At 46.0% G+C, this 17,074-nt stretch overlaps 1 protein-coding gene across 1 annotated transcript in view; it reads left to right on the forward strand.

The window, feature by feature from the left end:
* Positions 1-17,074, forward strand: part of LOC112047476 (low-density lipoprotein receptor-related protein 2) — a 199,695-nt gene that overhangs the window by 164,176 nt on the left and 18,445 nt on the right. The window contains exons 4-16 of the mRNA XM_052885787.1: positions 1,164-1,295; positions 9,011-9,119; positions 9,509-9,675; positions 10,046-10,300; positions 10,930-11,106; positions 11,484-11,707; positions 12,021-12,290; positions 12,523-14,128; positions 14,594-14,853; positions 15,440-15,592; positions 15,952-16,102; positions 16,650-16,836; positions 16,910-17,013. Of these exons, the coding sequence (XP_052741747.1) occupies positions 1,164-1,295; positions 9,011-9,119; positions 9,509-9,675; positions 10,046-10,300; positions 10,930-11,106; positions 11,484-11,707; positions 12,021-12,290; positions 12,523-14,128; positions 14,594-14,853; positions 15,440-15,592; positions 15,952-16,102; positions 16,650-16,836; positions 16,910-17,013 (3,795 nt within the window). The remainder of the gene's footprint in view (positions 1-1,163; positions 1,296-9,010; positions 9,120-9,508; positions 9,676-10,045; positions 10,301-10,929; positions 11,107-11,483; positions 11,708-12,020; positions 12,291-12,522; positions 14,129-14,593; positions 14,854-15,439; positions 15,593-15,951; positions 16,103-16,649; positions 16,837-16,909; positions 17,014-17,074) is intronic.

The raw sequence follows: 17,074 nt of genomic DNA on the forward strand, positions 1-17,074 counted from the left end.
TTATAGAAAATCCTTGTGCAATATAATGGCAAAAACAGCTTAGATAAAGTTAGCAAGTTCATTGTTACATGTGTGCATCTTAACTATTTTTTCTCCAGTGCTTAAAATAGTTACTTAATCTATACATGACACTGAAACACAACTTTTTTAAAATTTTTGTCTGTCTGTCTTTCTGTTTGTCCGCGCAAATTTTTGAGACGGCTAGGCCGATTGTATTGGCACTTTCACTGAAAGATAGAGCAACATTGAAGCTTTTTATCCTAAAAAATCTATGGATCCCACGGGATTTGTTAAAATATGAATTTCAAGGGGACGAAGTCGCGCGCGTCTGCTAGTCTTATCATAAAACTAAAATTAACAATGAAATTCATATTATCTTACGAATACATGCAACCTGATGCAGTCTAGTTGTATATGAGCCCTTGTATGTGAGACAACAAATACCCTGAAGTCACAAAGCGGGGGTAGTTGCAACCCTACCAGCGCGGCTGCACTTGACGGCACATGTTTCCGTCACAACTTTCTAAGTTCCCGACTGACGCTTTAATGCATTCCAGGAAAGCTAATAGCGATCCAGACGTTAATTATATCTTGGATTATTATTTAACTAGAGTGTAATATATAATGAGACTTCATATGTAAAAGCTTTAACGTGTAAGCCAGGGTGTTTACTAAGACAGAAATTCATCCCAAACTTGATAAGCTACCTATTATATATTCTATGGAACTGACATAAATAAATATGGCGAATGTTAAGAGAGATCTTTCCTTATAGGAGAGAGGCGTAGCCTTGCACTGGGCTATTAAGGAATGTCTGATGATGATACATCTAAAGAATAGTGATCGATCTAAAGAAATCTAAAGAGTAGTGATGAGTGGGAGCATGTCCCCGTGTCAATCACTACTGACTCCGTTTACTCTCGTGATTGACTCACGGACATACATAAGCGCGATCATGAAAGCTACAGCCTCCGTAGTTCGATCCCTAAACACTTTACAACAATGATCTTTAAGTTTAAAGAAAATATGTCACTGTTTGTGTGTTGTGTCATAATGGTACGTAATTGAGACTTGCAACGAACATTTGACATAATGATTATACCTACCCTCATATGCTAGTAGTTTATTATCTTTTTTCTAATGAATGTTTGTTTATTCAACAGCACCGCCGGAGTGTGAGGCGGGGCAGCTGACGTGCGAGCAGTACGTGTGGAACAAGACGTACTGCATCCCGCCGCACTACCGCTGCGACATGCACGTCGACTGCGTGGACGGCACCGACGAGGCCGACTGCAGTGAGTATCGCTCCTCATTCCTGCGTCGACAGCGCGCCGGAGTGTGAGGCGGGCAGCACGTGTGGAACGAGACGTACTGCATCCCGCCGCACTACCGCTGCGACATACACGTCGACTGCGTGGACGGCACCGACGAGGCCGACTGCAGTGAGTATCGCTCCTCATTCCTGCGTCGACAGCGCGCCGGAGTGTGAGGCGGGCAGCACGTGTGGAACGAGACGTACTGCATCCCGCCGCACTACCGCTGCGACATGCACGTCGACTGCGTGGACGGCACCGACGAGGCCGACTGCAGTGAGTATCGCTCCTCATTCCTGCGTCGACAGCGCGCCGGAGTGTGAGGCGGGCAGCACGTGTGGAACGAGACGTACTGCATCCCGCCGCACTACCGCTGCGACATGCACGTCGACTGCGTGGACGGCACCGACGAGGCCGACTGCAGTGAGTATCGCTCCTCATTCCTGCGTCGACAGCGCGCCGGAGTGTGAGGCGGGCAGCACGTGTGGAACGAGACGTACAGCATCCCGCCGCACTACCGCTGCGACATGCACGTCGACTGCGTGGACGGCACCGACGAGGCCGACTGCAGTGAGTATCGCTCCTCATTCCTGCGTCGACAGCGCGCCGGAGTGTGAGGCGGGCAGCACGTGTGGAACGAGACGTACTGCATCCCGCCGCACTACCGCTGCGACATGCACGTCGACTGCGTGGACGGCACCGACGAGGCCGACTGCAGTGAGTATCGCTCCTCATTCCTGCGTCGACAGCGCGCCGGAGTGTGAGGCGGGCAGCACGTGTGGAACGAGATGTACTGCCCCAAGTCGTACTGCTTTTCTTTACTAGTCTTTACTTCCCATAGATCTCGTATACTTATGGGACATGCCCAAGATTCACAATCGTCTTTTAAAATCAAATTAGAGTAGTCCATGAGATGGGCTAGCACTGCACGATACGATATTTTCTCGACTCGTAGCACTTATGAAGATGATTATCGCCAGGTCTCCGTGAACATACTTGTCCAATTTATAAGTTTCGCAAGCAATCGCTATTGGACAGGAAAGTCGAGGAACTGAATTAAGGCGATATTGGCAAAATGCTCAAACTTAGGACCGAATGCGGACTGGCACGACACGCGACTGAGGAAACTTGTTAAAACTTGCATTTGACTTACTCTCTAACTCCTATGAGATTAGGCATTGGGGCAGTTTAGGCCGTGACTTCCATGACAGTCGATAGCAATCTCCAATCAAATCAGTGTCGCACTTGGCTTAAAGTTTTCGGCTTTGTGTCAATGAATATAATTTACTGTATAACATTGCCATTTTGTTTATTTCAAACAAAACAGTTAAGTTTCAAGTTAAACTAGACGCGTTTGGAAATCTTGCAACTTAAAGACAATACATGATGTTTACTTGTAAATGTTATGTTCTTCAAATTTTATATATCAAAATAAAACAGGTAGACGTTCTATATCCTCAAAAATTAATCACTATTATTTAAATTACTGTTGTAATAAACAAATGATCGAATCTATTTAGCTACAACCCCCGCACGGCGGGAATGGCTACGCAGCTCGTAGCACCTCGTCTCATTATGCTGTCCGTTCATATTGCTGCTTTGTAGTGCGCGGATAGGGTTGCCACATCATAATAATAATAATAATAAAACACTTTATTACACCAAAAACAAAATAACAATTTTACAAAAACAAACCAAGTAAAATACAAACAATGGTGTAACGGCGGCCTTATCTCTAAATCACACATCACATCATGTATACTTTATAAACAATTTATTTTACTGATCACAGCTACATACACCTGACGAAAACATATTGTAAACTCGTTACATTACGTGTCAAACTCAATTCATATTCATCAAATCAATTCATAATATTAAGATATTTGTGTCTAAAGGTCAACGGTTCAAGTCAGAGCGGACCTAAATTGTATCCACACTTTATTCATTATTAGTATCCTAACATACGCTTTTCATGTACTAATACTATAACGCTGAATAGTTTTCGAAGTAGCTTGAATGCGAATGAAATCGCGAGGTATAGCTTGTCAGATTATAATCGTATTTATCGTGCTTAAAATCTACCGAAACTCGATAGTTAGTTCAACTAAAGTTGTAATGTCTACGTGGAATCAAAACCAATCCAACTACCTACCTATTGTCAAAGTTTATAAGTTTCTTGAATCAAGATTCAAGAGTTGACAGCCCTAATGGAAGTTCTAGATTAAATGCAAATTTTGACTTCAACGTTGCAGATTCGCTACAGGTAAATGTTTAAAAGTAATTAAACCGTGTTTAGAGGATCAGTTTTAGACAATACGAAAGTGCAATATTAGCCTAGATTGCATAAGTATACTTCCTAATTACCGAATTTGGATACAATAATGAAAAAAAGTCTTTTTTCCTGTATTAATATTTGTAAATGAAATACTTTGAATAAACATGCTCGAGTAAATCAAGCCTACTTGAAATCAATGAATTTTCGATTTGAATTTATTTTTTTATTGTTTATTCTTTACAAGTTAGTCCTTGACTACAATCTCACCTGATGGTAAGTGATGATGTAATCTAAGATTGAAGCGGGCTAACTTGTTAGGAGGAGGATGAAATCCACACTCCTTTCGGTTTCTACACGACATCGTACCGGAACGCTAAATCGCTTGGCGGTACGTCTTTGTCGGTAGGGTGGTAAGTAGCCACGGATGAAGCCTCCTACCAGCTAGACCTGGACCAATTAAGAAAACCTCAATCGGCCCAGCCGGGGATCGAACCCAGGACCTCCGTCATTAAATCCACAGCGCATACCACTGCGCCACGGAGGCCGTCAAATTTAATATTTCATATTATAAATATTTGAAAAATCTGAACCTCAGTTTGATAGATCATTGAAATATGATAGATTCTTTAGATATTATGTAAAAATTCGTAACCTTTCTGAAAAAGCCGCCATTTGCACATAACGATGAGATGAAAATATTCAGAAAACGGATGACTTTATGCGCGACGGAAACTGGATCTAATAAGCAGATAGGTTGGGGCAGCGACACACTCGCTGTAAGTAACTGTGCGAGGCGATTAGTAGTTGAGCTAGAAAAGTATTTCTTCCAATTCTTTCGAAGCAGCTTCCTCCACCTTCGAGATGTTTATGTACGCGTAGGCGCCTACTTAATTTTAATCCTTACATCAAAATCCTCAACAGGTTGTCGATTTTGATCAATCAAATTAATTGTAATAGAAGGTCATTAGATTTTAAATTTTTAACAGAACAATGCAGTTTTCTTGTTAAGTCGTTTGTTACAGAGATTGTTCGAAAAAGTGCCACCAACAGACTTATTTCAGCAGTGAAGCCGCATTGCTGTATTTCAGTTTAAAGGTATTCAGAGTGAATTGACCTTGAAAAACCTTTGCCTCGGGTTGTCCGGGTTAGCTCCTCGGCACACATTTCCTACAAAGTTTTTATCTGTCGATGGAAAGCAGCCCTTAGCCGATGAGGGTCCGGCTCTTTACATACAAATGTCCTCGAGCCGTGACATACTGCGCGTCAGCAATACGTTTGCGTCGTTTTGCGCCTTTTGCGCCGGCTTTACGAGCGCTGGACACATCCCGATCAACAAGATGTATTTTATGCGTGGGACCTAACTACCGCGATTGAGACAACTATGCCTTACGAGCAGCGACGAGAGTAGGGGTACTCTGAACTGCAAAGTAGTATTATACATTGGCTAACACTTGGTTGCTAATGGTAATGGAGATCAAGATGATGAACGAACGATGAACGAGGTTAGCTATTAGATTAGCCTTTGGGACGCGCCACTTCATCATAAATTCATCATTAACAGCCGATGGACGTCCACGCGCCGGTTCTTTTAAAATTAATGTATTTAAATATCTTTACAATTGTTCCAAAAACTTTGTGTAGTTTTAGATACGCAGATTGTCATTGCACTTTAAACAACAAAAATATTTTAGCTTTGTTTAGAAAATTGTATTGTTCACTAACTTCACTACTTCAGCAGAGTGTCGCGTACAAGCTCATGAATGGTTTCAATCAGAGACTTTTCTGAGGAAAGTCTTAGCAGTTTTAGTTTATTTGGCTTCATTATGACGGAGCCCATGTTTTTATTACTTAATTGTATTTTATGATGTATATTCTCATGGGCACACACAAATAATATGTATACGATAAACAAGTACAACACCCTTTTTGGGTTGAGGTTTACAGTTATTACTTATTATATCATGAAGTGTGAAACTGAGTATGAACGGAAGAAAGAAAGTAATAAAAGAAGAGAAAGAATACAATAATTGGCGCCCATTAAAACTTTCTCCAACACGCGTCCGCGACACCCGACTCGGAGAGATCGTGTCCGACATTTTTAGCGCGTTCCGTCAACTTTTCACGTCTCTGCCCTTTTGTTAAGTTTGTTATTGTTTTTAAAAAGACAGGACAAGGGTGTCCAAAATAAATTGTACAAGCTTCTGTCTAGATTAAATTAGCACTTTAAAGTTTTGACTTAATAATGCATAAAAAATCAGTGGGGGGCAGGGCGCAGGTACTGCTTTAAAAAAGTTATTAAGAAATCAAAAATCAAATTAATCTAAATTAAAAGATAAGTCCCAGCGCCTAAAAATAAAAACCAAGAAAAGAAAAAAAAAATGCACAAAAAACCCCATACCATGGGATAGACGACGAAAAAACATCCTCCCTAAAAATATTTTTAAAAAATTTTACGACTTTCACATTTTTAACGTACATAACTCATGCTAAATTACAGCTTTCTCGTAGTCTCGGCGCTAAAACGGAACGGACGGACAGACAGACAGACATGGCGAAACTATAAGGGTTACAACATGGAAATCAGAAATGATGCAACTCAGTTAAAAAAATAGAATATTACCAAAGTAAACAATAATTTTTTATTAAATCGAATTTCAATGCAAACAAAAAGAAAGGAAGAATACAAATCTGTTGAAAAAGTCACAAAGATCAGAGGTTAGAGGTTTATTTTTCGGAATTAGGTTCAAAAATTTTCAGAGTATAGTTGTAAAATCTGCGAAAAGTTTTTCTATTAATTCGAGGGTAAAATACATTTTGTAGACGGCGAAAGGAAGCGTTAGCAGTAAGAGCACCGAGCACTGGCCGGCGCCGCTTAAAGTAAAACTCTCGGAGCGGTTTATCTCGCGGAGGTGCTCGTTTTATAGGAGCTGTTTGCGCCGAGCTACATCCGCTGTTTCAGAGCCGGGAAAATCTGTCTATTGAACAGAAATTGTATGACTATTCATATTTTTATGTTATCTGTACTTAATATTATAATAATGTAAAAATCTTTGGATCCACTGAAACGATTTTGAAAATTATTTTACCACGTTATTTGGGAGTTTTACAGGCTATATTTTGTAACGTACCACTGGAACGAAAACTTCGGGACATATGTTAGCTTTAAATATCTTTTTAATATAGTTTTATAAGAACGATAGGTGCAGTAGGTAACATTTAAAACTCACATATAGAGCAAGCGAAACCGCACACTAAATATTAGCTATAAATAAAACAAAAACGTAATTTTATGACAAAAACCTCCGATCACGAAAAGCACGAATGAAAGATAGATTTAAACGAAGGGATATCTAGTTCATTTTTATCGGAACACCCCCAGTGTAGGGGTTGCGCGGCTAATGCGCTTTCCACATAAACCCGTGTGAGAACCCCGCCGACGGCGCCTTTGAGTGCAGCGCATCCCTGTCGACAGTACACACGCTTTGTTCGACTCAAGTTTCTTATAATAAGCCCCCAGTAGCGGCACTCACGCGAATAGATTATTCGATATTCTATTGTACGTTTACTTTGAATATATCACAGTTTCTTTTTATTGGTAGGGACTTGAAGTGTAGCATTCAGTTTTCTGTGTTTTTACACATATTTAGACATACGTTGAGACGAGAGTTATAGATGGTGGAAGTTTGTATCGGTTTACTTAAATTCAGGCGGAAGTCCGCCCACTCCATTCGCGTTTTCTACAAATTCCGCAGGAACCATGATTTTATCTGGGTTGAAAAGTAGCCTACATTTTGTTCCAAGGTACAATCTATCACTATACTAAATTTCATCTAAAACAGGTGACAGACAGACAAACAGACTTATTTTCGTTTTTATAATACGTACGAGTAAAAAAAAATATCCAAACTTTACATACACGTATCAGTATATTGGGTTTTTGATGAGATTGAACGGAATGAATAAAGTTGTTCGATAAACCTGAATGTAATGCGAATGTACTCGTAGTTGTGGATTTGTTCGCGTGACGTCATTATAATGATTCCCTATACTCTTGTACAGTAAGTGCCAAACGTGGATTACATTTGGCAATTACTTTAAAAGTTAATTACAAAGTAAAGCTACTCTCTCCGTCGGCTGTTCCCGTTTGTATTACATTTGATTGCCAATTAAATATTTAAACGGTAATTTAATTTATTCCTTTTGTACCTATTGCCCTGTTCCAATTGTTCAATTAATATTAATTTTGTCTCGAATATTTATTATATATTTTAATTGTTAAAAGGCAAATCTGAAGCAAACAAACAGTAGGGCGGCGCATTGTTCATCGTGAATTCAGAAGTAGTGAGATTTGACTTATTTAAATATAACTTTACCAATTCATAGGCTCTTTATTGTAAATAAACTACTGTCGCATGTAGCTCAACTATCTTTGCCAATTTTTTTTTCAGAAAATATAGTACTTTTCATATTTAAGCTGTAGTAAACTTTAAAATAATAAGCAAAAACTTGACGAAGTATTTGTAGTATGTTTATTTTTAAAATCTATTAATAGCACTTCTTACATTTTGCAAGATTCTTTTTTCTAAAATAAGAGAATCACGTGGATTTTCAAATAGCAGACTCAAAATATAGTACAATACAATATTATAGTACGGTTGGCAACCCAAAGCTCAACACCGGTCTTAACCTCAGGTTGTAGGACGTGCCGCTTGCATGTACTGCGTGAGACATTGATGTTGCTCTGTTACCAATGCCCATGTAACATCAGGTTATCTGCTCATCTGCAAACATCAAAGAATCTGCTTACGTTATCATTTCAGTACAGAAAATACAGTACTAGCATGAGGTCACGATAACGAGCTCGTGAATAAGGTTCAGACAATTATATTTCATTGTACCGAACATCCCTCACGACAATTTAAACTCTAAAATATAATCAGATTAATTAAAAAAGTTTTAGAAGTTGTACATCCCTCCCCCTCCCCCCTCCCCCTGTCCGTGTCCCGCTGCAGCTCATTACACATTCCGCTCATAACAGTCGCTCCTTTGTACCAGATCCGCTACGTTTAATGCTAATTCTCGCGCAAGCTACGAGCAGCTCGCGCGTTCGGCCACTTCGCTTAATTGCATGCGACCCGAAAAACTGATGAACCGACTTTGAGTAATGTGTAACTTTTTTAATTATTTATTACAGTTAAGAGTTTTTACACAGCAGTAGATGACCCAATGTTAATGCCTAGTACTCCTAACATAGCCTAGAATACATAATAGTGCTATCACAAAGAACACTTATAAATTACAATGCCCTAGTACTAATGCTCAAATTCACGTGCAACTCTGACGGGAATACTTCCTGTATTCCCGTCAGTGGTTGCTATATTATCATTCACTGTTATCAATCGTGTATGTTTATTTGCAGCGTACCGCAAATGCCAGGCCGACGACTTCCAGTGCGGGCTGGAGGGCGCGGGCGCGGGCAAGGTGTCCTCGCAGGGGCCCTGCATACCCAAGGAGAAGAAGTGTGACGGGTAAGGCAAGGACACAGTGCTCATAGACAGACCTCCAAACACCACAGTCCCCAACTGCCAGGATCCAGCAGCTCCCTGTAACCCCCTTTATGTTGTCAGTCCACCTAGTAGGAGGTTGACCAACACTGTGAGTTCCGGTGTGGGTTCGCCATTCCAGCACCTTGGAACCCCACGTCCATTGGCTCTTCAAACAAGATAAGATAACCTCCTCCGTTTTCTAAGTCGTTAAAAAATAAGCTGCAAAGGACATTCGTGGCTGCGCAGATATTTGGAAATCGTGCTTCGAAACGGTAAAAAGAAAACAGATCACGTAATTAATTACATTGCCCTTGGTGATTGAGCACTCATTATTTTCGAAGCCACCCTTAACCATAGCTGTATGTGTGCAGATACCTAGACTGCCGGACGAACAAGGACGAGGCGGACTGTCCGGGGCAGACGACGGCGTGTCGCCTGGACCAGTACCGCTGCGCTACTGGCGACAAGTGCATCGACGCGAGCGCCAAGTGCGACCACAAGGACGACTGCGGCGACAACTCGGACGAGGCGAACTGCAGTGAGTGACCCCTTTATAATGCGTTTATAACCCTTTAACGGAACAAATGGCATTTGTATGATCATCATCATTTATTAAGATATGGAATGCCGATTCGCGTCAGTGTACTTGATACGTTTGATTTCGCTTTTCAATCAATCTCCCGGTTTTCTAAGTCTAATCGAGGGAGATTATTTGCCGATATTAGATGCTAGCTAAAAGGCGGTGCTGCCTTCTTGACTCTCTACAAGCTATTTCTTGGTATTCTCGTTAATTATGTTCCAGCACCAGAAAGATGAGTATACACATACTCATCTTTCTGGTGCTGGAACATAACGAAATCCTCCACTATGTCTATCAGGTCAACAGAATGTTTAACGTACAATCCCAGATTTCCCCCCGTGCCACATCGGGCAGTTCCGCTGCAGCAACGCGCTGTGCATCCCCGCCACGTACCACTGCGACGGCTACCGCGACTGCGCCGACGGCTCGGACGAGGCCAACTGCACCGCCATCGCCTGCCCCGACAACAAGTACCTGTGTCCGCGCGGCGGGCCCGGCGGCGTGCACAAGTGCATCGCGCGCTCGCAGCTGTGCGACGGCAAGCGCGACTGCGAGGACAACGCGGACGAGGAGACCGCCTGCTGTGAGTACCGGCCCCGTGGTCGACGGCTGATAACAAGCGAGACAAATGATGGAAGCTTGCAGACCATGTGCTGCATTGCGTATCTCCCTTGCGTCTTCCATTCTCATTAATCTTTTCATACAAGTTTGTCAATTGAGGTCACTCTTGACCGGCCTTTAAAGAGAATTTCCTGGATTGGAACTGATCCAGAAACGATCGCCTTGACCTTCCCCTTCCCTTTCCAACATTTCCGTTTACACTCCCTTTATCATCTAAGCATACCTTTCTCGATTTTGGTCACTACAAGTACATCTTGTTTTGTACCAAATCAAATCTTTCTCTTATTACATTCATCTCTATCATTCATTGATACTCCACAATGCTTGCATAAATACTGCATTTATTTTACTGACTATACTCAATATATGGACACTGAGAACAATTCATTCAGTTTGGGCAGGAATATGTATGAACTAGTGAAACAATAGTAATGAAGCAAGATTTTCATGAATGATATCACCAAGATGCCGTTTGAATGTTTTTATCTAATGTGTTTAGTATGTTTTCATAATGCTTATAATTTGTGTACTTCAAGCTATTCTAAATACTGAAGCATTCATCAGTAATGAGTGTCAGCATCCGTTCCGCAGCGACGATGTCGTGTCCGGTGCTGGAGTGCGAGTACAAGTGCGTGGCGAGCCCGCTGGGCGGCGCGTGCGCCTGCGCCGCCGGCCTCGCGCTGGCCGCCGACAACCACACGTGCGTGGACCGCGACGAGTGCCGCGAGTGGGGGCCCTGCCACCAGCTCTGCATCAACACGCCCGGCTGTGAGTGCTCTCAGACCCCAAACCCTTTGGGGATGAAGTATCCATTTAGATACTTCCACTAAGTCTACATAAAGGGGCATTTTTGGCACGACAATGCCACTCATAATTTCGTTTAGCGTTCTATATCTATTCCAAAAAGTTAGACTAATGAAATAGGTGTTGGAAATGTAGATATCCTAGGCTGAGTTTGTTGCGGGCTCTTTTCGGTCCAAGGCGCTTTGGAATAGCTACTCGTAACTTTAATTTTAAGTTTGGACTTTACTTACCACAATGAAATCATGACATAACTTGACGTTTCAAAAGTGCTTGTAAACTAAGCCTTATTGAAATAAATGAATTTAGAATTAGAATGAAATGACGTGTCGCTCGGTCCGCAGCGTACACGTGCGCGTGCGCGCCCGGCTACACGCTGGGCGAGCGCGGGCGCTGCGCGGCGCGCGCGGAGGGCGCGTGGCTGGCGCTGGCGCACGAGCGGGGCCTGCTGCGCCTCGACCTGCTGGGCCGCGCGCCCGCGCCGCTCGCCAACTCGTCCACCGCCGCCGGCCTCGACTACCACTACCGACGGAACATGCTCTTCTGGTCCGATCTTAAAACTAGAAAGGTGAGCGCCCATACCTATCGAGAACTATGGGTTTATCTGATCACCGCTTGAAATAACAACACCTATATACAAAGTACCCTTTCGCAGCTATTGTGCCTGGAGGTATGTTTATGTACCTGGCTGTTGTTCACACCAGAGTAGTAGTTTGTCACATACCTACCATACCTACTCTTATATGCCATGCCGATAAGATCGTTTTCTAAACTGTTACTGTTAGAAGAATTATTTCTGGTGTCCTTCTGTTGTTCACCTCGTGCATTTCTTTTTGTGACCTATAAAACAAAGCCCTTAAACCCGTCGTGTGCGTGCACAGATCCACTCACAGCAGCTGAACGCGCCGGCCGGCCTGGCGTCGTACGGCGGCAGCGACATCACGGTGGCGGGGTCGTGGGCGCCGGTGGCGCTGGCCGTGGACTGGGTGGGCGACAAGCTGTACGTGGCGGACGCCGTGGGGCAGAAGATCGACGTGTTCGAGCTGGACGGGCGCTGGCACGCCGTGGTGCTGGGCTCCAACCTCACCAACCCCGCCGACATCGCGCTCGACCCCACGCTGGGCCTCATGTTCGTCGCCGACAGCAGTCAAGTGAGTTGCGCGTTGTATGACTGAATCGTTCTGTAGGCTTTACATGCCCGTCACCACATATCTCGTAAAGACAAATCGACTAATTGTGGCCGAACCCGAAATATCACTCTGATTTTCGTTTCAACGAAAAAGAGTATATTGGTCGATTTATCTCCACAGGATAATGTCGTGGGTCGCATCTTAGGCCTCTTAGCCAATTTGTAAACGGCCTTCTCTTCTTTTTCTATTGTAGATAATTCGGGCGAACATGGACGGAACGCACACGAAGTCGATAGTGACGGAAGCGACGTACAAGGCCTCCGGCATAGCGGTGGACACCATCGCGCGCCGGATCTTCTGGTGCGACTCGCTGCTGGACTACATCGAGACGGTCGACTACGACGGCAACTACAGGTTCCTGGTGCTGCGAGGTCAGCAGGTGCCGAGCCCTTCGCGCCTGGCGCTCTTCGGCGACCGCGTGTACTGGTCCGACAGCACCAAGCAGGGCATCAGCTCCGTCAACAAGTACGAGGGCTCGTCGAGCATTCAGGCCATCTACAAAACGAAGGACATCAGGGAGCCGAAAGCGCTGTCCGTGGTCCACTCGCTCAAGCAGACCTCGGTGAACAACCCGTGCGGGGTCAACAACGGCGGCTGCTCGCAGATGTGCATCGTCACGGCGCTGCAGAACGGCGGGCTCGGCTACCGCTGCGCCTGCAACGTCGGCTACAAGCTGGAGACCGACCTGAGGAACTGCGACATCGTCAAGGAGTTCCTCATGTACTCCCAGCAGAGGTTCATCAAGGGCAAGGTGCTGGACCCGGTGATCGAGGGCTTCGGCGACGCGATCCTGCCCGTGGTGTCGCGCCGGGCGAGGTTCGTCGGGCTCGACTTCGACTCGCGCGACGAACACATCTACTACTCCGACGTGCTGCAAGACGTCATCTACAGGGTGCACAGGAACGGGACGTCGAGGGAAATCGTTCTGGCGTCCCAGAACGAAGGAGTCGAAGGGTTGGCGGTGGACTGGGCCTCGAAAAACCTGTACTACATCGACTCGAGGAAGGGAACGCTGAACGTTCTGTCGACGAGGAACATAGCGTACAAGAGGACTCTGCTCAAGGATCTGAAGCGCCCGCGCGCCATCGTCGTGCACCCGAACAAGGGGTACATCTTCTTCTCCGAGTGGGACCGGCCCGCGAACATCAGCCGCGCCAACACCGACGGCAGCGGGCTGCTGGTGTTCGAGAACGTCACCCTCGGCTGGCCCAACGGCCTGTCCATAGACTTCGGCGCCGACAGGGTGTACTGGTGCGACGCGCTGCTCGACCACGTGCAGCACGCGCGGCTCGACGGCACGGACGTCAAGACCGTCAACTCGCGACTGATAAGGCACCCGTTTTCGATAGTCATCTACAAAGAATTCATGTACATCACCGACTGGCGGCTGGACGCCATCGTCCGCCTGCACAAGTCGACCGGCGAGCAGGAGGACGTCATGGTGCGGGAGCCGCAGACCAACAGGCTGTACGGCGTCAAGGTGTACAGCCAGGAGATCCAGACGATCGACGCCAACCAGCCGTGCTCGGTCAACAACGGCAACTGCCAGAAGTTCTGCTTCGCCGTGCCGCGGAACAACACGGAGCTGCTGGCCGTCAAGTGCGGCTGTCCGTACGGCGAGAAGCTGTCGGCCGACGGCACCAGCTGCGTCGCGGACCCCAACTCCGAGCCGCCCGTGCAGGCGTGCCCCAACACCTGGGACTTCACCTGCGGCAACCAGCGCTGCATCCCCAAGAGCTGGGTGTGCGACGGCGACGACGACTGCTTGGACAACAGTGACGAGGAGCAAAACTGCACCAGTTAGTTCCGACATTTTCTATTTTTATATGTTTGTGTACTAACCTTGCATTCAAAATTAAATAGGATTCAGCATTTGACTTAGTATTTTTTGCACTGAGCACCTCACATTTCATCACAAGCCGCACAAAATTATTCTATTAACTAGCCGACGCCCGCGACTTCGTCCGCGTGAAACTTGATGTAAACTTTCAACTACCCCTATCCTTCCCCTACCCTACCCTACTAACAAAGTTTTCCTCTTTATAATATTAGTATAGATATAAGAAAAGGCGGTCTCTTTCCGACCATAATTTCATTTAACTGTTTCGCACGCTCTACTTTTTGCAAATGATTACTTATTGGTAATCGGTACACTTGACGACGCTAGAAGACTAAAAATCGCGGTCAAATCAACATGCTGTATGTTTTGAGATATCGTCCACTGTCTCCTAGTCTCCGTGAACTCCAAAGCCGCGCTCTTTCAGAGTCGACGTGCAGCGTGTCGGAGTTCGCGTGCAAGTCGGGGCGCTGCATCCCCGCCACCTTCAAGTGCGACTCGGAGAACGACTGCGGCGACTTCTCGGACGAGACGGGCTGCGTCAACGTGACGTGCAGCTCGTCGCAGTTCCAGTGCGGCAACGGGCGCTGCGTGCCCAACACGTGGAAGTGCGACTCGGAGAACGACTGCGGCGACGGCTCGGACGAGGGCTCGCACTGCGCCGACAAAACCTGCGCTTACTTCCAGGTGAGGGTGAAGCTTCAAAGTCTAATTTTATTCAATTTGGTTAGTTTCAAAGCACTTTTGGAAGTTCAGATTGTGTTATGAGATAGCAGATCTGAACATGGATAGAAAAAGCTGTATTCGATGATAGTTCAACAACAACAATTCTGCTATAAGCTCATATTTAAATTTCAATTTACGTACATATACCTATATTACCTAAAAAGGTTTTGTATAACATAGTTATGGATTTTCCTATGTTATTGTATAACATGGTAAAATTCAACAAGATGAAAATGACAGTTACGAGTACAGAGTGTACACAATGAATTTAGAAATGAGTGGTTATCTTTAAGTGAGTTCTGCATATCTGTAGCACTAGTGGCGCGCCTTGCTATATGACTGGTCTCCTGTCTTGTTACAGTTAATGCCTTACAAATGACTCTCCCAGATCAGAGCTATTTAGCATGATCTTAAATAATTAACATGCATCATTATCAACACAGATGCACTAGAACCAAGCATGAGAATCGAATGCAACAGTGCTTGAAATCACCAACTCTCAATATCATCCATGAACTAAAAGAGGGTATAACTTGATCGTTGTCAGTTCACGTGTCCGCGCACGGGGCACTGCATCCCCGCGTCGTGGGTGTGCGACGGGGACGACGACTGCTTCGACAAGCAGGACGAGGCGGACTGCCCGCCCGTGTCCTGCCTCGCGTCGCAGTTCAAGTGTGCCGACTTGAAGCAGTGTGTGCAGGTAATGTACTACTCGATCGTGTCGGTTGTTCTCAGTTCACGTGCCCGCGCACGGGGCACTGCATCCCCTCACGGTGGGTGTGCGACGGAGCCTCCGACTGCTCCGACGAGCAGGACGAGGCGGACTGCCCGCCCGTGGCCTGCATCGGGTCGCAGTTCAGGTGTGCCGACTTGAAGCTGTGTGTTCTGGTAATACATTCGTATTAGATTCCTTCAAAAACAATTATCTGACTATTTTTTAGCTAAAACTCCAGAATTGCATGTCACGAAAAGAAACCCCTCAAAGATCCTGCATGTTTTACCCCAATTTCGAATCTTTATTATATGTTGGCTTAAAGTTATCTTGAACCTTTGATGCAGGAGGCGTACAAATGCGACGGTATCCCGGACTGCAACGACGGCTCGGACGAGGCAGGCTGCCCCTCGCTCGCGCCGCACCAGTGCGCCGCCGACCGCCAGTTCCAGTGCGTGTCGTCCGGCCTGTGCATACCGCGCACTTGGTACTGTGACGGTGAGTGTCGAACTGGTACGACGTCAGCTCGGACGAGGCGGGCTGCCCCTCGCTCGCGCCGCACCAGTGCGCCGCCGACCGCCAGTTCCAGTGCGTGTCGTCCGGCCTGTGCATACCGCGCACTTGGTACTGTGACGGTGAGTGTCGAACTGGTACGACGTCAGCTCGGACGAGGCGGGCTGCCCCTCGCTCGCGCCGCACCAGTGCGCCGCCGACCGCCAGTTCCAGTGCGTGTCGTCCGGCCTGTGCATACCGCGCACTTGGTACTGTGACGGTGAGTGTCGAACTGGTACGACGTCAGCTCGGACAAGGCGGGCTGCCCCTCGCTGCCCCTCGCGCGGGTAAAGTTGGTGCAGTGCGATGGTGATGGAGTCCTTCATTTCATTACTCTGACCGCAGTAATAACCCCCTAGGATTTTACAATAGTCAATAAAATGTGATGGTTTTTTGGTTAGAGAGTTTACCAGCATACTTCGGTCTAATTAATTTACTCAGCTAGTATAACTATAACTTATTAGTTTAACATCGTAAATGATGTGCCCACCAGGTACACCGGACTGCGAGGACCTGTCGGACGAGCCGGCGACGTGCGGCGCGGCGGCGTGCGGTGCGGGCCACTTCCGCTGCGACAACGGCCGCTGCGTGTTCCGCGCGTACGTGTGCGACGGCCGCGACGACTGCGGCGACGGCTCCGACGAGGGCCTGCAGCACGCGTGCAAACCACCGCCCTTCAGGTGACTCTCGACCCTACCCGTATCCCGCTTCTTCAAACATTGTGCAGAATGTATATGATTGTATATGTTGCAGGTGTCCATCAGGACAGTGGCAATGCCCCGGCATCTCCAACCGCTGCGTCAACCTGACTCAAGTGTGCGATGGCAACTTCGACTGTCCCAACAGCGCTGATGAAGGTACCAGGGTTTTAAATTTTCAATCACATCTCAAAATTCTTTTTTTTTATTTAGTACCAAT

Source organism: Bicyclus anynana, chromosome 15 (assembly GCF_947172395.1).
Source record: "Bicyclus anynana chromosome 15, ilBicAnyn1.1, whole genome shotgun sequence".
Classification (NCBI taxonomy): domain Eukaryota; kingdom Metazoa; phylum Arthropoda; class Insecta; order Lepidoptera; family Nymphalidae; genus Bicyclus; species Bicyclus anynana.